This window comes from Ammospiza caudacuta, chromosome 24, assembly GCF_027887145.1.
Source record: "Ammospiza caudacuta isolate bAmmCau1 chromosome 24, bAmmCau1.pri, whole genome shotgun sequence".
In the NCBI taxonomy this organism is placed as follows: domain Eukaryota; kingdom Metazoa; phylum Chordata; class Aves; order Passeriformes; family Passerellidae; genus Ammospiza; species Ammospiza caudacuta.
In genome coordinates this window covers 3,747,807-3,769,952 of record NC_080616.1, presented here as the reverse complement: position 1 = coordinate 3,769,952, position 22,146 = coordinate 3,747,807, and the positions used below count along the sequence as shown (strand labels likewise).

Here is a 22,146-nt window from a genome sequence, read left to right as displayed (position 1 = left end):
TCTCTTCTTCCACACTCCCCGGCATCAGAGTGGAATTCCCCCACATACAGAGATTTCCCCATTTACTGGAGAGGAAAAAGGGCAAAATGACATTAAATGCTTGGCTTGGTGACACCCAGCTGTCCAAGGATGAAGGTGGGTCGAGTTCCCTGCTTTTCTTATAAAAATAGTTTTAAATATTTTAAATAGTTCCTCCCTGCCCACCACTTCACATCTGGGGGTCTGACAAATTCCCCAAGGCCTGCGACAGCAAAAATAAATGAGAAGGCAAAAAGAAATGAGAAGGGATATTTTCAGCTGGATGAGTTTCCTGGCTTGCCTGACTCATTAATTCTGATGGCACAGCAGGGTGGGCAGTCACGGATGGGCCCAAGGCAGCAGGAGGGGATTTGGGGTTGCTGACCAGACACGGGGGCACAGCCACCCCAAAGGTCCAGGGCACTGCAGCTCAAAGCCCACTGGGGTTTCTGCTGGAAAACTGAGCTCTGAGAGAGGGAATGGGATTTCTCCTGCGACAAATGCTCATTATCTGGTTTACAAACAATCCGGGGGATGAGCCACTGTGACCTTGTAGCTTTTATTGTCACTTCTGGTGCTGCAAAGGGGGCAGAGAGCAACAAGAGCCAACATTTCCTGACAGCTCCGCTCCCTGTTGTAACAAGGCACTTCTGCTTTTCCAAAAATGCAAATTTCCAGTGGCACTTTGGATGGGAGCAGCCAGCAGCAGCTCATTTTGCCATTCTCTCCAATGCCAGCAGTTTTTCTGACAAAAACATCTTGTTCCCACTTCACTGTTTCACTCGATTTTCTTTTTTTTTTTTTTAATGTTTCTGCCTCCATTGAAATCCCAGCTTCTCGTGCAGTGTCTCATCCACTCTGAAGTCCCACACCTGCTGCACAGATGTCTCATCTCCTGGCAGATCCCCCTGATCATCACACAGCCTGCCAGCATTTCTGGTTTGCAATTTCATTCAGAAAGCAGAGGTGAAACAGAGGTTGGATTTATTGCTCCTGCTCTGTTGGAAAATGTCGCTTTGGGCTCGCTGGGATTTTCCCTGTAGCAGAAATCCCACAGCCCTGATAGGAGGGGGTTGTTATTTTGGTTTTAGGGGATCCTGTGCCCTGCAATGAGGTGGTTTTCACCCCAAGAGATGGATCTGAGACATGACCAGTACAATCCCTTTTCCCTCTGGGACAAATCCCACTTACCACCTGCTCTCCCTGTTGTTTTTTATGCCCATCCCTCCACCATCCCTTTCCCCTCCCTTGCAGCCCTCACACCATCATTTCAGACAGGAAGAACTGTCAGAGCTATTTTATCTCCTTCCCACTGTGTCCAAGTTCTGTGGGGACGCTTGGAGAACACACAGCTGGGCACAGCTGGAGGAGCCACAGCTGGGAACAGCTGGGAACAGCACTCAAACATCCCCAGCTCCTCTCTTTTCACCCCTCAATTCTCTCCAGCAGCTCTTTCACATCACTACTTTTATTTCATAGCAGGTTCTTTCTCCTTTCCTTCTATAAACTTGATTTTTTCCATTCTTTTGTATTTTTATTGCTCCCCTCCCCAAATTCTCTCCCAGCCTCTCTAATCTGAAGCACTTTTGGTGGTTTTTTCTTGGGAAATCACCATGAAAAACTCTGATGAGAAGGTTTGGGCTGGGAAATATTCAGCCTGATCAGCCACGAGCACATTTCCATTCCTCCTGCAAACATGGACTGTAATGGTGCTGGGATGGATGGATGGATGGATGGATGGATGGATGGATGGATGGATGGATGGATGGACAACCTGATTCTTATAAACTTGTAAACTATCCTCAAATAAAAGAATAAATGCTTCAAAATCTGGTATGCAGAAAATATTGTTTTGTTTGGACTCAACTTTTTTTGTTCCTGGCTTTGTGCTGCTCCATAGCAAAGCAATTCCAGCTGGGAATTGTGTGTGGGAGGGTTGAGACATGGGGCAATATAGAATCCCAGACTGGTTTGGGTTGGAAGGGACCTTAGAGCTCACCTCATTCCACAAGGCAGGGACACCTTCCCCTATCCTGGGTTGCTCTGAGCCCTGTCTAGCCTGGCCTTGGGCAATCCAGGGAAGGGGCAGGCACAGCTGCTCTAGAAAACAGAAAATTGCAGATTTCCAGCTCTGTGAGATGAGGACAAACTCTGCAGATTGGTTCACACCATTCTGGGAGATCAGGTCCAAGGGGGAATCCCTGATTGATGCCATGAAAAGGGGATCAGAGGCATTAAACCTCCCCAGACACACCAACCTATTTCCAGTTTGCCCCAAAGAGGAGGAAAAACAGGCTATGAACTCCCAGTGTCAACCCTGATGAAAACCTGCAAGAAACCCCATTTTCCTGCACAATCTGCAGCTTTGTCCCTTCCCAAACACAGCCCCAGAGCTCAGAGCCCAACAAAATCCATACAAAGCCTTCAGTACCTGTCCTGTTCCAGAGCCAAGCCCTAATGAGCCAATCTAGCATGTCCTTCTGCACAGAGGTTGAATTCCCTCCTCAAGGTTTTTACTGCCTCAGGAAAAGCTAAAAGTAGACAAGAACCCCCTTTACTCTATCAGAAAGGTGTCCTGGCCATGGTTTTTTTGTCTTTGGAGCAATACAAAACCTGTGGCCAGGTGTGAAATATTTGCAGGTAGGAGTGACTCCCTCCTTTGAGCTGAAATTCCCGAGAATCCCAGAATGGTTTGGGTTGGAAGGGACCTCAAAGCTCACCCTGCCATGAGCAGGGACACCTTCCACTATCCCAGGTTTCTCCAAGCCCTGTCCAACCTGGCCTTGGGCATTTCCAAGGCTGGAGCACGCAGGATTTCAGGGTTGGCACCAGAGCCACGAGATGGCACTCCAGGATCGGCAGTCTTAGCTCGCTCCCCGCTCTGCAATCCGAGCTTGGAAGATTTCCCTTGGTTTATCCCTTTATTGGAATGCAAACACGGCTGGGAAGGGCTGTCCCGGCCAGGGGAAGGAATCCCTTTATCGGGAATTCTCAGCACCAGTGCAGGAGGAGGATTTAGGAACTGCTGGATTTTGAGGCCAGGTCGGTCCTGCCTGGAATAAGGACCAACATCCCACCCCGCTCTGAAAAGGCAGGTCCAGCCCTGGCTGCTCCTCCAGATCTTGTCCATCCTGGCAGGGCTGGTCTTCAGAGTCACAGTTCCCCCTGCACCTGCCTCATTTATTCTTGGTCATGGTGGTGCCTTGTGCAGGCTGAGCTGGAATAGAGACCAGACAGAGCTAAAGAATGAAGCAGGGAGTAAATAAATTATATAAAAATAGAAATGAAAAATAAGGGGGATAAAATAGGGATTTTAAAAAGGGAATAAATTTGGAGGCCTCAATGGATCCACCTTGGGCAGCACAAGAGCCCAGCCCAGGTGAACCCAAAATGGTCACAAAATGCATGACAGATCATGGGGTCTCTCACTTTTATCAGTTCTGCTCCGTTTGCATAGTGGAGTTAATTGTCCAACTACAGCTTTAGCCCATGCAGTCCCATCCTTGTTTTTCTCTCTTCAGCCCACGTTTTTTCTGCTCTTGGTGCTGAGATTTGGATCATTTGTCCTTGGTCCCCAGCTGGAGCAGGAATTGTTTTGTCTCCCTGTTCTGTGCACAGAGCTCTCCATCCCCTAATGTGAACCCAGACCTACACACTAAAGCAGCACAGAACCTGAAAAATATAAAAGCCAAACCTGAGGCATCAATAGTAATGAGAAAATTCCTGTGACAGACCTGAGGGCAAGTCCCATGTGCCCAAAATCCAGGGCTGGATCACTCTTGTGCTTGGACACAAGGGATTCCCACCAGCTGGGCTGGGAATCCCAGGGATTTGGAATCCCAGGGATGTGGGGGGTAAACCCCACTCCCACCATCCTACATCACATCCTCCTCTACAGCCAGCTCAGTTCTTACACAGTGCAAGAAGACTATAATTAATTTCTGACCCGAATCACCTGGATCTCCCCCTCCACATCCCTGCTCCTGCTGGGGATGGAATCTCCAGGCCCCACCAGTGGTGGAGCCTTAATTTACCAACAAATAAAGCCAGCAGCCCCTTGTCCCTCAGCGCTGCAGAAATGAAGACACAGCAGGGACCTGGATCTCTCTCCTGGCTTCTTGCTGAGCAATTCCACTTGGGCCTGTCTGCAAGTAGAGGGTGTTGTTTCATAAAAGGGGGATTACTTTCATCTGGCCACACCATTGTTTCCCAGTTGTTCAGTAACTGAGGTATCTCAAAGCTTGCTTTCATTTCAATCTCGCTTATGGTTTCCATATTCTCAAAATCTTTTGCCAGACAATCATATTTATAAGGCTTTCCCATTTCATCTTCCCCAGCATTTCAGAATCCCCTACTTGTTGTAGCCCCACTAAAAGAGCCAACCTTGTCTTCCACCCCTCAGCCCTGCAGCGATCACAGCTCCCAGGGGCCCTCAGCAGAGCTGTGATGGACAAACCATCCTTGGCCACCACAAAGCAGCTCCTCCTGCCTCCTGCCATTCCATCAGAAATACACACACAGCCACCAGCTCAGAACCACCAGCTCTTTATTTGTGCCAAAAGCCTTGCTTGGGGCTGGGTGTGTTCAAACCCCAGCAGCTCTCCCATCGTGGTGGATCTAAACAGCCTTGGCTAGCCCAACGCGGTTGTTGGCCCGGTCAAAGATGCTGTAGTACACCCTGATGAAGACATCTCCCAAGATCCAGAGGTCCCCAGAGGTGTCCTGGAAGCTGCTCATGCAAGAATCTTCACTATGCTGCATTTGAGCACGAGAAGGAAATTGGGGAGATGTGGGAAATCTCTTCTTGCATTGCCCTGGAGGCCTTTGGCCATTTATCTCCCAGGGGAATGGGAGAAGCCAAGGTGACCAGATCAGAAGCACCAGACCAAGGTCCTTCTGATCTCTCACTGGAGAGAACAGAAGTACCTTGAGAGAGGCTCCTGCAGCCAGGAGCAGCTGGTTCCCACTTACCTGCTCGGTGTAGGCCAAGGCTGACACGGGGTACTGGACCCCATCAATGACAAAGATGACATCAGGCATGGCAGGGATGGAGCTGCAGTTCACACTGTGCTGCAGGGAGCAGAGGAGAGGGCTCTCAGCAGGGAAACGTGTTCAGAGGGTGAGGAGTGAGGGGAGACCTCACTGGGGCCTCCAACCTCCTCCTGAGGGGCAGCAGAGGGACAGCTCCAATGTCTGTGGCAGGGACAGGACCCAAGGAAGGGCTGGGGCTGGGCCAGGGCAGGTCAGGCTGGAGATCAGGGAAAGGTTCTTCCCCCAGAGGGTGCTGGCACTGCCCAGGCTCCCCAGGGAATGGGCACAGCCCCAAGGCTGCCAGAGCTCCAGGAGAGTTTGGACACACACACATCCCTGCGCTGCCAGGGATGCCCAGGGTGGGATTGTTGGGGTATCCTGGTCAGGGATGGGTCCCTTCAGCCCAGGACATTCTGTGATTCTCTGTCCCACTGACACAAACCAGAGAGCCCCAGGGTGTCCCTGTCAGGGTTGCCATGAGCACGGGGTGGTTTCCCCACACGGTTTCCCCAGCCCTTGGCTGGGCTCTGCTGTGCCAGCTGCCTCCAGGGCCAGCAGGGTGAGCTCTCACCTCTCCATACTCGCCATTCGTGGCCCCAACGGTGCTCTGGATGCTCCTGATGCCCGAGGGGGGCCCGGCCACGAGGGAAGTGCCGGTGTCAATGATGGCCTGGCAGCCACCAGCGCACGCAACCTCCTGGCCACCCACAATGATGCTGTGGAGAGAGACCAAGCAGACGCTGTGAGAGAACCAACAGGGCTGTGAAATAACCAAAGGGGCTGTGAAATAACCAAAGGGGCTGTGAGATAACCAATGGGGATGTGAAATAACCAATGGGGATGTGAGATAACCAACGGGGCTGTGAAATAACCAGCAGGGCTGTGAAATAACCAACAGGGCTGTGAGATAACCAACAGTGCTGTGAAATAACCAACGGGGCTGTGAGATAACCAATGGGGCTGTGAGATAACCAACGGGGCTGTGAGATAACCAACGGGGCTGTGAAATAACCCACAGGGCTGTGAAATAACCAACGGGGCCGTGAAATAACCAACGGGCCTCAGGGTTGGTTTTTAACTTCTTTCATAAGAGTTGAAGCTGGGTAACCCCGAGTGCTGCCTGTGAGCCTGCTCTTGTCTGGAGTTGCAGAGCCACCATTGCAGATGTGGGCACTGAACACATCCCAGCAGCTGGGACCCACTCCAGCCCAACAAAATGAGGTTTTGACCCATGATTTTGCTCTCCTAAAACATTCCCTAAATCACAAGACAGGAACTAGGCTGTGCCCCAGGCACAAAGCATCCTCATTTTGGGTGTCAGTTACCAAAGCACTACGGAGTTTGTCCCCTTACCCCCCTGCATCCCTCAGCCCTGGGGTGGGGATGTCACTGGAAGCCTCTGGTGCTGATGGGCCCAATGTCTCTTTAGAAGCAATGCTTTGAGGCGATCACAGAGCAACAGAGCTGGTTTGTCACCTGTCCATGGAGATCTGCCAGTAGCCCTGGTAAGTGACAGGGATCCACTTGATGGGGCCAGTGAAATAGGATTCATCGATGCCCCCGAAGATGACCACGCTCCCTGCTGCCTCCCTGGATGGTGCAGGAAACAAAAACAAGGGAGATTTGCCTTGTGGTTCAATGCAGGGCTGTGTGTCCCAAGGGTAGGACACTGATTGTCCCCACCTCCTCACACAGCAAAGCAGCAGGGCCAGAGACTTTGGCACCAGGAGCAGTGCTGGGAACTGTTTCCCAGTGAGCCCTGAGCCCTCTGGGGAGGCTGGAAATAGGAGCCTCCTTGAGCCAGGTCTCATGAGCTCTTGGAGGTCTATTTGACACCCAAGATAGCTCAGCTACTTTAGAAGGCATAAAATCAGCAGGATGCCTTCTGTTGCAGTGTTGGAAACAAAAAGGTTTTAATAAAAGGCAAAATAACAAAACTGTCTACAGAGAAAAACTGAGCCAAGTGCAAGAGGTTCTTGCTCCTAGTAAAAAACCTCACAAAAGCGATTATTTTCTTTGTTCTCTTCTTTTTCTGGTAAATTGCCTAAACAGGATCTTTTTGGCTCCTGTCCAATTAACCATCCTTAAGTTTGAGGTGAAGTCCCCCAAACCTATGTGATGCCTTTTCCACCTAAGGGAAAAGAGAAACTTCTGAGCTTATTTCCTTTTTAAAGAGACAAAAAATAGCTTTGTCACTCTATCAACAAGAAGCACATTCCTACAGCCCCCAACCCTTGCACATGGTGGCACAGACACAATATCTGATGGCAGCAGTGACAAGGGAGGAGCCAGAGCCGCCAGCACACCGTGCATGAGGTGCATCCCTGTTGAAGATTGCAATGCAAAATGTTTTCAATTACCATTTATTGTCAAGTGGGCAGTTTGGCTTATCTCTCTCTTTCAGTGACCACATTCACACCTCCCTCTGAGGAGTCCTCTGCAGATAACAGCTATTGAATGTCCCTGCATGGCTGATAAGAACTACAGCATCCCATTGGCAGATGTGAGCCCAGAGGGAGGAGCCAAGCATTCCTACCCGGATAGAATCTGGAGATTCTGGAACACCAGCACAGCTTCTCCACTGGATTGCCCAGAGGAACAGCAGCTGCCTCTTCTTCCACTGCATCTTCAGAGGCAGAGACTGCACCTTTCTCCAGGATCCCTGCTCCAGCAGAACCAGCCCTGACACTGCAGGAGGGCTGAGCCACAATTCCAATGGGACTGCTGCCAACACCCTGACCCACAGGGTGTCAGGTTGGGTTCTGACTTTGGCAGTGTTGTTCTAGCGTACTGCATTGTTTATTTTATCCTTTTATTTTCTTCCCTATTAAAGAACTGTTATTTCCTGCTCCCATATTTTTACCTGAGAGCCCCTTAATTTAAAATTTATATAAAATTTATAGCAATTAAGAGGGGTGCGTAGGGTTTACATTTTCCTTTTCAGGGGAGGCTCCTGCCTTCCTTAGCAGACTCCTGTCTTTCCAAACCAAGACAATCCCCCCTTCCTCAGCCCCCCAAGTCCACGTGGCTCACCGGGACAGGTAGATAGAGAAGAGGTTCTCCTGTAGCAAGCTCTGGTTCACCAGGTTATCAAAGACAGGGGTGATGCCATCAGCAGCCAGGTTTGGGTATCCCAAGCCCAGGATCCCATCAAATTGGACGTGGACAAAGAACTGGCCGGGCTCAGCGGTGCTCAAGCCAAAGAGCTGGTTGGTGTCCACCAGAGAGGCCACCTGGGGACAGGGAGGTGAGGCCTGAGCAGGCACTGGGATTCTGGTGTTAATCTGGTTAATTTGGGGATCCCCTGCTGTCGGAACTCAGTGCATCCCTCCGGGTGTCCAGAGTTGCCAAACACTAGCCCCATTCACTCCAGTGGAACAGAAATAATCTCTTTTGTTAAATATACAAAATAAAACCCTTCTAAGGCTGAAATTCTCACTGAGGTTTGACAGAGGAGAGATGTACAAGGTGCCCAGCTGGGAATTCCCTCCTTGTCACAGGGATGACAGCGAGGAGGCAGCTCAGGGATTCCTCTCTCAGCCTCCCTCCCTCGCAGCACCCCCAGCCCCAGCAGGAGAAGCCCCAGCACCTCCTGCATCTGAAAAGGCTCCTGCAGACACCACTGCAGATGAATGAGTAACACACAGACTCTGGGTCTCTTCAGCTGTCAGAGCTCAGTGCATCCCTCCGGGTGTCCAGAGTTGCCAGGACCCCGCCAGGGGGCTCAGAGACCCTGGCACAGAGCCCAGAGCATCTGGGGATTTGATTTTGACACAGTATGGTAATGTATTGGTTCTTATAGGCTGTATGGAAATGCTATAGGATTTGTATCTTGTACTAGATTGGTTAGTGAGAATCAGAATGCTCAGCACAGGAGATTTATTGTATTGTAACGGGAACTTCGCTCTCTTGCCTTTTACTCTCTTACCCTCTCATCCTCTCTGCCCCTCTCTTCTCTCAGCCCTGCTCCAGCTGTGGCTGGCAGCTCCCAGCAGGGCCCTGAACCCAGGCCCTTTGCAATAACCCACAAGTTCCCAGCCCTGGCTGCAGAGATCTCTCCTCTCCATCCATCCCCACCATCCCACCCCTGACGCTCCTACAACAGTGGGGACAGACGGCGGGCCCTGCTGGGAGCTGCCAGCCACAGCTTGGAGTAGCCCCAAAGAGGGAGAGAGCCATAAAGAAAGAGAAGGCAAGAGTGTGGTTAAGAGGATGAGAGAGAACAAGGAAGAGTAAAAAGAGTGGAGTTCCCGTTACAATACCATAAATTTTCTTCTGTGTTGAATATTCTCATTCTCACTAACCAATCCAGTACAAGATACAAATCCTATAGCATTTCCATACAGCCTATAAGAATCACTACATTACCACACTGTGTTACATTTTAAACCCTAAAAACTCCTCTTTGGGCCCTTCTGCCAAGCTGTAGGGTCTGCTCTGACCCTTGGGCCTGTCTGCAAGCAGAGGGTGTTGTTCCATCAAAAGGGGATCACCTTCAGCTGGCCACACCATTGTTTTCCAGTTGTTCAGTAACTGAGGGATCTCAAAGCTTGCTTTCATTTCAATCTCACTTATAGTTTCTATATTCTCAAAATCTTTTGCCAGGCAATCATATTTATAAGGCTTTTCTGCTTCATTTTCCCCAACAGACTGTCCTACCCCCATTGGCCCTACAGGTGGGATGTGGGATATTCCCCATGGATGTTCCCCATGGATGTTCCCCATGGATGTTCCCCTTGGATGTTCCCCACAGATGTTCCCCACAGATGTTCCCCAGCCGTGCCATGGGGACACTCACAGTGACAGTGTCTGAACCCACGGTCCCCTCCATCTCTCCTGTGCCGTAGTGGATGGACAGACTCAGCCCTGTGCTCTTGTAGGTGGAGGACTGAGAGGGGTCAAACATCTGGTGGGTTTCTATAAGTGGCAAAACACAGAATTAAACCTTCAAGCAAGGCCAAGCCTAAGGGACATGTGGGAGAAGGACCCCTGAATTGCTGTACATTATCTTGCCTTCAAGAATAATTCAGCTGTGAGCATTTGCTGCTCATCCTTCCCCTCCTCCAGCAACTACAGGCATTCCCACCCCCCTTGGGCACATGGGGAAACTGAGGCACCAAGCAGAAATCACATCACCTGAGGAATGCAGCCCTGAGCAGCCCCTACAGCCCAAATACTCATCACTCACAGCTGCCATGGCCCAGCTGGGTGAATCCCCCTCCCCTGGCAATGTCACCCCAATTTCTGGGCTTGGTGGAGCCATTCCAAACCCAGAACATGCAGCTGGGCCCTACTCACGGCAGGCCAGGCTGGGGCAGGACACAGAGGGCACCCAGAGGTCGGAGGAGCCGGTGTCGAAGACCACGCTGAAGTCCTGCGGGGGGGTGCCAATGGAGATGGTCCCATAATATTCCACCTGCAGGCCAGAGATGGATTTAGAGGCATGAAACCAAACCTGGACCTTCTCCAGGGGCTTGGTCCCCTGCTTCATGGAGACTCCCTGTGTGACTGTGTTCACACGGGTCCGAGGATGAGGGAAGAGATGAGGATCTGACTCCATGTTTCAGAAGGTTTGATTTATTATTTTATGACATATATTATAAAAAAACTATACTAAAAGAATAGAAGAAAAGGTTTCATCAGAAGGCTAGCTAAGAATAGAATAGGAAAGAAATGATAACAAAGGTTTGTGGCTTGGGCTCTCTGTCCGAGCCAGCTGGACTGTGATTGGCCATTAATTAGAAAAAACAACATGGGCCAATCCCAGATGCACCTGTTGCATTCCACAGCAGCAGATAACCATTGTTTATATTTTGTTCCTGAGGCCTCTCAACTCCTCAGGAGGAAAAATCCTAAGGAAAGGATTTTCCATAAAAGATGTCTGTGACACCCGTGCTTCCAGCAGAGCTCCTGGGGGATATTTCTCCGTTCAGTGTGGGCAAGGAGGGGTGAAGGATGTGAGTTAAAGGTTTTGGGATGAAGGATTTGGTTTGGACATAGGGATGGACATCCCACAGGCCCTGCCAGGGCTGTGTTCTGGGGGACTGGAGCCCATACTCACGTCCAGGGCGTTCAGCAGGCGCTCGGTGGCCAACCCGGTTCCGTTGGGGAAAGCGTGCGGGAATTTGGTGCCGATGTCGTAGTGGTGATGCTGGAAGAACTGGTGCAGCAAATCCTTCTCCCTGAGGACATCTCTCAGCTTCTTCCCCCTCTCCAAGGGCAGCCTGGCACAAGCAACAAGGGAAATAAAAGAGGGAGATGGGATTTTGCTGCCTGCAGCTCCAGTGTTTGACACTTCCAATGCCCTGATCCAACAGCAGGAGCACAGGAAACTCCCCCAAAACTCTGAATCTGGGATTTCCTCAAAAATCCCTAAACAGCCTAAGAAATCTGCCCCCTCCCCAGGCACACCCTCATTCTCTGCACCCCAGGAGCAGCTTTCTGCAGCCTCAGACCTCACCTGTGCTCCCCAAAGCCACAAAAAGCCTCCAAATTCCCATTTCCCCCTCACTTTTCCCAGTGTCCCTGGCAGTGATGCTGCTCTGGCTCACCTGGTGACTCCCTGGCACAGGGCAGAGGCAGCACAGAGGAGCACGAGGAACCACATCCTGCCAGGACAGCCAGGGCGAGTTCCCTCAGGTTTATAAAGCCCATAAAGCCCCTGCCCACCCCCCGTGCCGTGCCAAGAGCAGCCAGGACCAGCAGGAGCTGCCCCCTCCCCTCCTTTGGGCACCCAGCCAAGGCAGGTGACAGCCAGGGCCTGAAGGACACAGCACACACGAGCCACACATCACCTGGCAGGGTGGAATTGTCCCCTAATGCCAACCATGGTCCTCTCCTGGGACCCCATGCTCCCTTCTAGATCCCAAATCCAAACTCTCCATCCTTGAGGCCCCAAATCCTTCATCCCAACCAGGCACTGCCTGGCTGTGGGCATGGATCCAGAAATCCAGGATAATGCCTGTTGGAAGGGACTTTAAAGCTCATCCAGTCCCAAACCCTGCCATGGCAGGGACACCTTCACTGTCCCAGGCTGCTCCAAGCCCCATCCAGCCTGGCCTTGGACACTGCCAGGGATCCAGGGGCAGCCCCAGCTGCTCTGGGAATTCCATCCCAGCCCCTCCCCACCCTCCCAGGGAAGGATTCCTTCCCAAAAATCCCATCCATCCCTGCTCTCTGCCAGAGGGAGCCATTCCCTGTGTCCTGTCCCTCTATCCCTTGTCCCCAGTCCCTCTCCAGCTCTCCTGGATCCCCTTTAGCTCTGGAAGGGGCTCTGAGCTCTACCTGGAGCCTTCTCTGGATGTGGCACTGTGTGCCAGGGTTTAGTTGAGGTGTTGGAGTGTCACAGACATGTTTTATGAAAAATCCTTTCTTTAGGGTTTTTTCTCCTGAGGAGCTGAGAGGCCTCAGGAACAAAATGTAAACAATGATTATCTGCTGCTGTGGAATGCAACAGGTGCATCTGTGATTGGTCTCATGTGGCTGTTTTTAATTAATGGCCAATCACAGTCAGCTGGCTCAGACTCTTGGTCAGACACAAGCTTTTGTTATCATTCTTCTTCTTGCTTGCAAGCCTTCTGATGAAATCCTTTCTTCTATTCTTTTAGTATAGTTTTAATACAATATATATGTCATAAAATAATAAATCAAGCCTTCTGAAACATGGAGTCAGACCCTCGTCTCTTCCCTCCTCCTGGGACCCCACTGAACACCACCACACTGGGGCTGCGTTGGATTAGATGATCTTTAAGGTCTCTTCCAACCTGGTCATTCTGTGAGTTCTGTGAGTTCTCCTCCCCAGGTGAGCACCCCCAGCTCTCCCAGCCTGGCTGCAGAGCAGAGAGCTCCAACCTTGGGATCATCCCTGTGGCGTCTTCTGGAATTGCTCCAGCATCTCCATGCCCTGATGCTGCAAACCCCAGAGCTGGAGACACCGTCTGGGCTTTTCAGCCTGGCACCCTTGGCCATTTCAAAGAGCAGAGGGACTCTGTGTGCAAGAAACTCACTCCTGTGTGCAGGACTCTCCTGTTTGCAGGCCATATATCTCAGAGAGATGCCGAGTAAGAATTTATGATAGATTTATGATAGAATTTGTTTTGTTTTTAGCGTTGTGCTTTGTTTTAGTGGGGTTGGCAGTTCATCTAACCCCTCCCCTTATTACGGGGTGCTGGGGCTGGTTGCAGTAGCAGTTGCAGGGTGTGGTTGGCTGGTAAATTTGGGGGTTTCCTTTGTGTCTTTGGTGCTTGTTATGGTTAATTTAGGGGGGATGTTGGTAGTGTTTGTTTATTCAGTATTGTTGGTGGCGGATCCTTACCCAGAACCTGGGCCAGCTGTGGTGTTGTTGGTTATGGCCTTGGAATGGGGTTGGTTGTGGTGGTGGGGCTTGCTGTAGGGTGTGAGTTGGGGTTACTGGGGGACGAGGGGACGGTGAATGGTGGGGGTCTGTTGTTGGTCCCATCAGATTTCAGTGGAGTGGCCATGCTTTATTCAAACTCCTGTGTGCAGGACTCCTCTGTTTGCAGGACTCCTCTGTTTGCAGGACTCTCCTGTGTGCAGGACTCCTCTGTGTGCAGGACTCCTGTGTGCAGGACTCCTCTGTGTGCAGGACTCCTGTGTGCAGGACTCTCCTGTGTGCAGGACTCTCCTGTTTGCAGGACTCTCCTGTTTGCAGGACTCTCCTGTGTGCAGGACTCTCCTGTGTGCAGGACTCCTCTGTGTGCAGGACTCTCCTGTGTGCAGGACTCCTCTGTGTGCAGGACTCCTGTGTGCAGGACTCTCCTGTGTGCAGGACTCTCCTGTTTGCAGGACTCTCCTGTTTGCAGGACTCTCCTGTGTGCAGGACTCTCCTGTGTGCAGGACTCCTGTGTGCAGGACTCTCCTGTGTGCAGGACTCTCCTGTGTGCAGGACTCTCCTGTGTGCAGGACTCCTCTGTTTGCAGGAGCCCCCCAGGCTGGCACGAGGGGGCCCCTGTGGCTGCTGACGTGGGTGACCCCCCTTATCTCTGACCCCGGGATGCAAACAGGACAAGGTGACCCTGTGGGTGCTGGGCTGGTGCCAGGCTGTGCCCGGAGCAGGGAGCCCCGTGCCAATGGGATATTTCATGAAAAATCCCTTTGCTAGGATTTCTTCTCTTGGGAAGCTTCTGCTTCTTCTTGTTTTGCTGCTTTGGAATGTGATTTGGAGAATTCACACTCAGCATGTGAATTGTTTTAATTTAATGACCAATTTCAGTCCAGCTGTGTTGGGACTCTGGTCAGTCACAGGTTTTTATTATTCATTCCTGTTTGGCCTTCTGATGTCTCCTTTCTCTTTCTTTAGTAATATATTATATTATATTATATTATATTATATTATATTATATTATATTATATTATATTATATTATATTATATTATATTATATTATATTATATTATATTATATTATATTATATTATATTATATTATATTTCCTAGGAGTAAAAGGACATTCCCTAGGATATTTCCCATTTCCTAAAAATTGAAAGGATATTTCCTATAAGTCAAAAGGATATTCCCAAGGATATTTCCTAGAAGTTTCTTGCTAAGATGTTTTGTTGCTTTTTGTTGTGGGGGGAGAAATATATTTCTGCTGGGAGAAAATAATTTGGAGGAAATAAAGAGGGGCTGTGGAAACTGACGGGCAGCATCCAGGAGCCAACACCTGGGGAAGGGATTTGTGATGCCGCGCAGAATCCAGGAGGATCCTTAAAACCCCACTTGAATTTCCTTCGGCTCTGCAAACCCGGGCGGCGCTGCGGCGAAGGAGGGACGCAACTGGACGAGAAAGTCGAGAAAAAGAAGGAAAAAATCCAAAATATCGCAACTGTGCCGCGTGCTCTGGGGGGAAACAGCCAGCGGGGAGGGCTGTTTCGGGCGGGCGGGTTTGCTGCGAACGCCCAGAGCCGGGCACGGTGCCGGGAGAGGCGGCAGCGGCACCGCGGGCTCGGGGGATCTCGGTGCCGGGAGAGGCGGCAGCGGCACCGCGGGCTCGGGGGATCTCGGTGCCGGGAGAGGCGGCAGCGGCACCGCGGGCTCGGGGGATCTCGGTGCCGGCGGATTTTGGGGCGTCCCCAAAGCGGAGCCGAGCGCGCCCCGAGCGCTTTTGGCCCTGCGGAGCCGCCGTGGCGGGGGTCACGTGAGCGGTGCGGAAGTGGAGGCGAGCGGCGATGGAGGGAACGCTGGAACAGCACCTGGAGGAGACGTGAGGGGACAGCGGGGACAGGGGGACACGGGGGGACACCGGGGATGTGTGGGGCACGGGGGGATGTGGGCGGCACGGGGGGATGTGGGGGGACATGAAGGCATGGGGAGGTATAGGGGAATATGGGGGACATGAGGGGGTACGGAGGGATATTGGGGGACATGGGGACATTGGGGAATATGGGGGACGCGGGGGAAACGGGGATTTGGGGGGGTGTGAGGGGACAGGGGGGACAAGGGGAGATGTGGGGGGCACGGGGACGGGAGGACATTGGGGGATAGGGAAACATGAGGGAACAGAGGGGGATATGGGGGTATAAGGGGGACACGGGGGATGTGGGGGGACACGGGGGGACGGGGGGAGCATGGAGGCACTGGGAGATATGGGGGACATGGGGGGACACGGGGGATGTCGGTAACACGGGGGACACGGGGGATATGTGGAGATAAAGGGGGACATGGGAGGATATGGAGGCGGGGGGACCTGGGGGGAATATGGGGGGGCACGGGGGGATACGGAAACGACGTGGGGGGGGCACGGGAGGGACATGGTGACACAGGAACGTGGGGGAACATAGGGACATGGGGGACGGGGGGATTGGGGGGGCACGGGGAACACTGGGGGTGTCCCCCACACGGGGGACATGGAGAGACAATGGGGATGTGGGGGGGACATGTGGGAACGGGGGAACATGAAGGCATGGGGAGATGTGGGGGACATGGAGGGACGTGGGGGGATATGGGGGGCACAGGGGGATATGGAAAGGACACAAGGACATTGGGAGGCATCAGGGACACGGGGATAAAGGGAAACATGGGGGGACATGGGGAGGGGGGATATGTGGGACATGGGGAGATATGGGGGGACATGGAGGGACGTGGGGGGATATGGGGGGCACAGGGGGACGGGGAAACAAGGGGGGACATGGGGGGATACGGGGAAACACAGGGGGATATGGAAAGGACACAAGGACATTGGGAGACATGGGGACATGGGGGGACACGGGGAGGGGGGATATGTGGGACATGGGGAGATACAGGGGAGTATGGGGAGATATGGGGGGACATGGAGGGACATGGGGGGATATGGGGACACGGGGGGAACATGGATGCACGGGGAGATATGGGGGACAGAGGGGGACACGGGGAATGTAGGGGACAGGGGGGACAGGGGGGACATAGGGACACGGGGGATAGGGGCAACATGGAGGGATATGGGGGACACGGGGGGACACAGGGAGACGTGGGGTGATGTGGGAGGATGGGGGGGACACGGGGAACACTGGGGGTGTCCCCCACACAGGGGAACGATGGGGACATGGGGACGGGCTGTCCCCCTGAGGGGGCTGTTCTGTCCCAGCTGTCCCTGCTCTGAGCTCTGCTCTCTCTCTCCCCCAGCATGAAGAGCCCGGCCGTGGTGGGTGTGCTGTGCACCGACTCACAGGGGCTCAACCTGGGCTGTGAGTGAGGAGCTCCGGGCATGGGGGGCACTGGGGGGCGCTCCTGGCACTGCCCGGGCACTTCCAGGGCTCCTGGGGCTGGGGGCACCTGGCACTGCCCCATAGGGGTTGGGGTGCTCCAGGTCCTGCCCCACAGAGAGTGGGGTGCCCCAAGTCCTGCCCCATAGGGATTGGGGTGCCCCAGGTCCTGCCCCACAGAGATTGGGGTGCCCCAAGTCCTGCCCCATAGGGATTGGGGTGCCCCAGGTCCTGCCCCACAGAGATTGGGGTACCCCAAGTCCTGCCCCATAGGGATTGGGGTGCCCCAAGTCCTGCCCCATAGGGATTGGGGTGCCCCAGGTCCTGCCCCATAGGGATTGGGGTACCCCAGGTCCTGCCCCATAGGGATTGGGGTACCCCAAGTCCTGCCCCATAGGGATTGGGGTACCCCAAGTCCTGCCCCATAGGGATTGGGGTACCCCAAGTCCTTCCCCATAGGGATTGGGGTGCCCCAGGTCCTGCCCCATAGGGATTGGGGTACCCCAAGTCCTGCCCCATAGGGATTGGGGTGCCCCAGGTCCTGCCCATCCCCTCTGAGGGGCTCTGGGGTTGGGGGCACCAGGCCCAGCCCTACAGACCCTCCCTGTCCTGCATCACCCTGGGGACACCTGCCCTGCCCCAGTGCCCTGTCCCCTCCTTTGGGTGTCCCCAAGGGCCACCACCTGCCTGTCCCTACCAGGGCCAGCTCCTCCTGACACCTTAATTTGGGATTTTGGGTGGAGGGAGAGGAACCATTTGGGGAGGTGCTGGGACAGCCCTGAGGGAGGGAAGTGGGCCCAGGGTAGGACCAGGGAGGGAAATGGGGCAGGGCAGGATTGGGGAGGGAAATGAGCAGGACCAGGGAGGGAAATGGGCAGGACCAGGGAGGGAAATAGGCTCAGGGAGGGAAATGGGCCCAGGCATGACCAGGGAAGGAATTGGGCAGAGCCAAGGAGGGAAATGGGCCAAGACCAGGGAGGGAAATGGGCCCAGGAAGGACCAGGGAGAGAATTGGGCAGGACCAGGGAGGGAAATGGGCCCAGGAAGGACCAGGGAGGGAAATGCCTGGGGCAGGAGCACCCCCTGGGCCTGGGGGGTGATCAGGGCTGTCCCAGAGCAGTGCCCTGGCACAGGGAGGGGTTACCCGTGGCCTCCCCCCTGCAGGCAGGGGCACCCTGTCAGATGAGCACGCTGGCATCATCTCCGTGCTGGCCCAGCAGGCGGCCAAGCTCACCTCGGACCCCACGGACACGCCCGTGGTGTGCCTGGAGTCAGACAGCGGGTGAGCCCCAGCCCTCTGAGCCCCCCCTGGGCCCTCCCCTGCCCTGGGAGTGCCTGAGGGAGAGTCTGGAGCAGCCCTGGGGGAGGCACTGCCACAGGGACTGCGATAATGGGGGTGGAAAGGCAGGGGAAACCTTCCAGGGGCTGCTGGTTACTGCAGCTCAGGAGCTCTCACCCCCTTGGGGTCCCTGTGAGTGACACAGCCTGGGGATGACAAATCCTGGGGTTCCTGTGGGTGACACAGCCTGGAGTCCCTATGGGTGACAGAGCTTGAGATTCCTGTGGGTAAAATATCCTGGTGTCCCTGGGAATGACAAATCCCTGTAGGTGACAAATCCTGGGGTCCCTCTGAATGACAAATCCTGGGGATCTCTGTGGGTGACAAATCTGGGGTCCCTGTGGGTGATAGAGCCTGGCATTCCTGTGGGTAAAATCCTGGGGTCCCTGTGGATGACACAGCCTGAGGTCCCTGTGGGTGGCAGAGCCTGGGATCCCTGTGGGTGACAAATTTTGGGGTCCCTGGGGATGACAAATCCTGGGATTCCTGTGGGTAAAATATCCTGGAGTCCCTGTGGGTGACACAGCCTGGGGTTGCTGTGGATAGCAGAGCCAGGGGTCCCTGTGGGTGACAAATCCTGGGTCCCTGTGGGTGACACAACCTGGGCACGACAAATCCTGGGATTCCTGTGGGTAACAAATCCTGGGATCTCTGGATAAAAAATCCTGGGGTCCCTGTGCGTGACAGAGCCTGGGTCCCTGTGGGTAACAAATCCTGGGATTCCTGTGCATAACCAGGCTTGGGATCCCTGTGGATGACAAATCCTGGGGTCCCTGTGGGTGACACAGCCTGATGTCCCTGTTGGTGACAGAGCTTGGGATCCCTGTGGGTGACACAGCCTGGGGATGACAAATCCTGGGGTCCCTGTGGGTGACAGCCTGGGGTCCCTGTGATAACAAATCCTGGGGTCCCTGTGGGTGATAAATCTGGGGTCCCTGTGGGTGGCACAGCCTGTGGGTGACAAATCCTGGGTCCCTGTGGGTGGCACAGCCTGTGGGTGACAAATCCTGGGTCCCTGTGGGTGGCACAGCCCATCAGTCCCTGGGGCAGCCGAGATGTCTCCATCGCTGCCCATGGAGCGGGAGATGGAGCAGCCAAGCTCTGGGGTGGGGATGGGCCCTCAGTGGGGGCTGCTCAGGGATTCCCCTGCCCCCTCCCCACCCCCAGCAGCCACTGCTGGCCCAGCTGCCCCCCCAGCCCTTTGTCCTTGCTGCAGGAACATCATGATCCAGAAGCACGACAGCATCACCGTGGCAGTGCACAAGCTGCTGTCCTGAGCCCTGGCACAGCTCTGCCCCAGCTCCTCCCTGCACTGCCACCCTCCCTCTGGAGCTCCTCACCTGGGATGAAGGCTCTCCCTCCCTGCCTGCCTCTCCAGCTCACATTTCAGCCCTTGTGCTGCTGAGGATGAAGCATGGGCACCCCCCAGGCCCTGTAACAAGCAGATCCTCCCTGCTCTATTTGGGGGGGGCTCATTTGTCGAAAAAAATTAATAAATTAACTGTAAAAACTTTCCTTCCTTCTCTTTGCTCTAGCTGGCAAGGTAACTTTTCCCACTGCCTTCATTAGCATTTCTCTGGAGAAACATTGGAACTCATGGAGGCTCCTCACCAGAAAAGCTTTCTGAGGAATTTCTCCCAGGAAACATTTCACCTCCCCAAGTTAAACATTCTGTGGGAGTTCTTGCTCACTGTGCCTTGGGTTGAAGTTCAAACCTGGCCCTGGGAGATGTGAAGGGATCTTGGCAATGTCCCCACAAATCCAGGCCCCTCTTGCTCTCACAGATTTTAAATGCTACAGGAAACAATCCTGCAAAAAATGGGAGAGCTGCTGCACCCCAATGGTTCGTGTGTGCTGGGGAGGGAAAAGGAGCTGGGCTGCAGCAAGGGGAGGGGAAGGGGAGTTTCACAGCAGAGCATGAGGGAAAAACAGGAGATTGTCACTGCTAGAAATGAAGGGATGGGATTATTTTCAAGCTAAAATGATTTATTGCTCAGATGAACATCAGTCTCAGAGGCTGTGAGATTTTAGAGGAGCCAGCAGTCAGCCATAGCTCAAGAGTAGCACAAGATTTTTTGTTATAAGGCAATATGGAACTTTCTAACCCAACAGAAAAGGCTACAGGATTTATTTTGCTTTTCTGACCTATCTTCTTTACTTATTTCTGCAGATACTTTTATCTAATGGGTGTTTAACTCACAAGTTTTAACTTAATATTTCTATTATAACTTCTAAACTCCCAGCCTACTCCATACTATTTTATTACTACACTATAAACCTTTCACCATCTTACCCATACAGTTTCTCACTTTCTTAAGGCATATCCTTACTTACAACTATAGAAACATACGGAATATAAATATTGCATAGAAAATGTTATATAGCAATAAAATTATAATTATATTGCAGAGACCATCCCTGTCCACACTGATGCCAGTTTTCTGTGACCTCAGGAGTGAACCCCACCTGGGGTGGCACCTCAACAGGGGCAGCAGGGCTGTGCTCACCCAGGAGCTCAGGCAGATTCACAGCAAGGCAGGAAGCTGTGAAAAATGCTAATCACTTGTGGTTTATTTAAATTTTAAAACGTTTAATAGTAATATAATGGTTATAGAATTAGTAATACAATTACAGTAATAATAAATTGGACAATTTGGATTAGGACAATATGAGACAATAGAAACAAAGAGCTACAGACAGTCTGGGTGCCTCTTTCTGGGCAAAATAAACCTGAAAAAGGACCCACGTTAACAGAGGATTAACCCTTAAAAGCAACAGCCTGTTGCATATTCATACACCTCATACATGATGCATAAATTCCATTCAAGCACAGGATTCTGTCTGGTCATCCTCAACTTCTTCCTCTGAATCCTAACAGCACCTTTGAGGCAGGAAGGAGTTCGTATCTTCTGATAAGAGGGCAATAAATTATTTTTCTCTCTAAGATTGAGGTGTCCTGTGGCTGCTATTCCTCTGTGAGTCCTTTCTTTACATCTGAGTCCTTTATCTTGACATCTTCAGTGCCATGCTTTTTATAAGCTACAAGAACCTAAAATTTGGTGGGTGATTGGTTGATGATTTATCATCATGGTTTGTATTTTTGTTTGGTTTTTTGGGGGGGTTAGTTCTGGGGTTAATTCTATTCTTGTTTAGGGGTGGTTGTGGAGTGATGATGACGGTTGTTTTTGATGCTAGGAAATATAGAGGAAGGTTAATTGAAAGTGTATTGATGACAAATGATTTGGATAATGTAGGGATATATGGTTATTTGAGAAAAAAAAAAAAAGTCAAGATACTTTAAAGAAAAGTATCCTACATAGCATAGTTTCTATTTCAACATTTCTTACAACCTAAAACTATATTTAACATGCTACTTCAGAGAATTAATACAGCACCACTTTTTAACACAACACGTATAATAGTGTTATGAATAAGAAGCTTGATTAGGCCAATATTCAAGCAGCAATCAATTTATTATTTAATATGGTAAAGTATGAGCAATACAGTGCTGGGTGCAGTGGGGGAAGTTTTCCCTCCAACTGCACACCCATAGTTGGGGCTTACAGGTGTTTATAGGGGTACTCATCAGCTTTCTCAGCAGTTTCTATTCCAATTTTTACTCATCAGCAATTTCTATTCCCAATTTTTACGTCACAATTCTATACACATTGTGATTTAGTTTTTCTCAGGATGTATTCCAAAAGGAGCATCCCCAGATGGTGCTGGTCTGGTTTCTGAAAGAAGGAAGCAGAATCCCATCTGGTGAGGTCCAGCTCTCCAGATGTGGATCCACCTTTTAATTGCAAAGACTATAAATCTCATAACAGTGATGTCCAGCTTCCCTTGGTCAAAACTATAAATCCTTGAGTTGATGTTCATCTTCCTTTCTCAAGCTGCTTTTCACTGCTTTATTAAGGTGTGAGATAAGCATGTTTCCTTTATATATATTCCAAAGCTACAGTTTCAAGGATACAAGCAATATTCTAAAATTATACTTCAAGAGGTTATTATTGCAAAACTCTTTCAGGCTTAGCTACAAGCAAAAAGCAACATCCTTAACG

At 52.1% G+C, this 22,146-nt stretch overlaps 2 protein-coding genes across 2 annotated transcripts; one reads left to right on the top strand and one right to left on the bottom strand.

The window, feature by feature from the left end:
• Positions 1-4,598: 4,598 nt before the first annotated feature.
• LOC131567764 (embryonic pepsinogen-like) lies at positions 4,599-11,656 on the bottom strand. Its single transcript, XM_058819500.1, has 9 exons — positions 11,601-11,656; positions 11,111-11,273; positions 10,348-10,465; positions 9,848-9,966; positions 8,083-8,282; positions 6,526-6,639; positions 5,621-5,765; positions 4,990-5,088; positions 4,599-4,773 (listed from the first exon to the last, which is right to left on the bottom strand). Exons 1-9 carry the CDS (start codon positions 11,654-11,656, stop codon positions 4,636-4,638), a joined length of 1,152 nt encoding a protein of 383 aa, XP_058675483.1. The 3' UTR covers positions 4,599-4,635.
• A 3,463-nt stretch (positions 11,657-15,119) lies between these two features.
• LAMTOR5 (late endosomal/lysosomal adaptor, MAPK and MTOR activator 5) lies at positions 15,120-19,581 on the top strand. Its single transcript, XM_058819562.1, has 4 exons — positions 15,120-15,269; positions 16,667-16,728; positions 17,911-18,028; positions 19,302-19,581. The coding sequence occupies exons 1-4, from the start codon at positions 15,235-15,237 to the stop codon at positions 19,360-19,362; spliced, it is 276 nt and encodes a 91-aa protein (XP_058675545.1). The 5' UTR covers positions 15,120-15,234; the 3' UTR covers positions 19,363-19,581.
• The last annotated feature ends 2,565 nt before the right edge of the window (positions 19,582-22,146 follow it).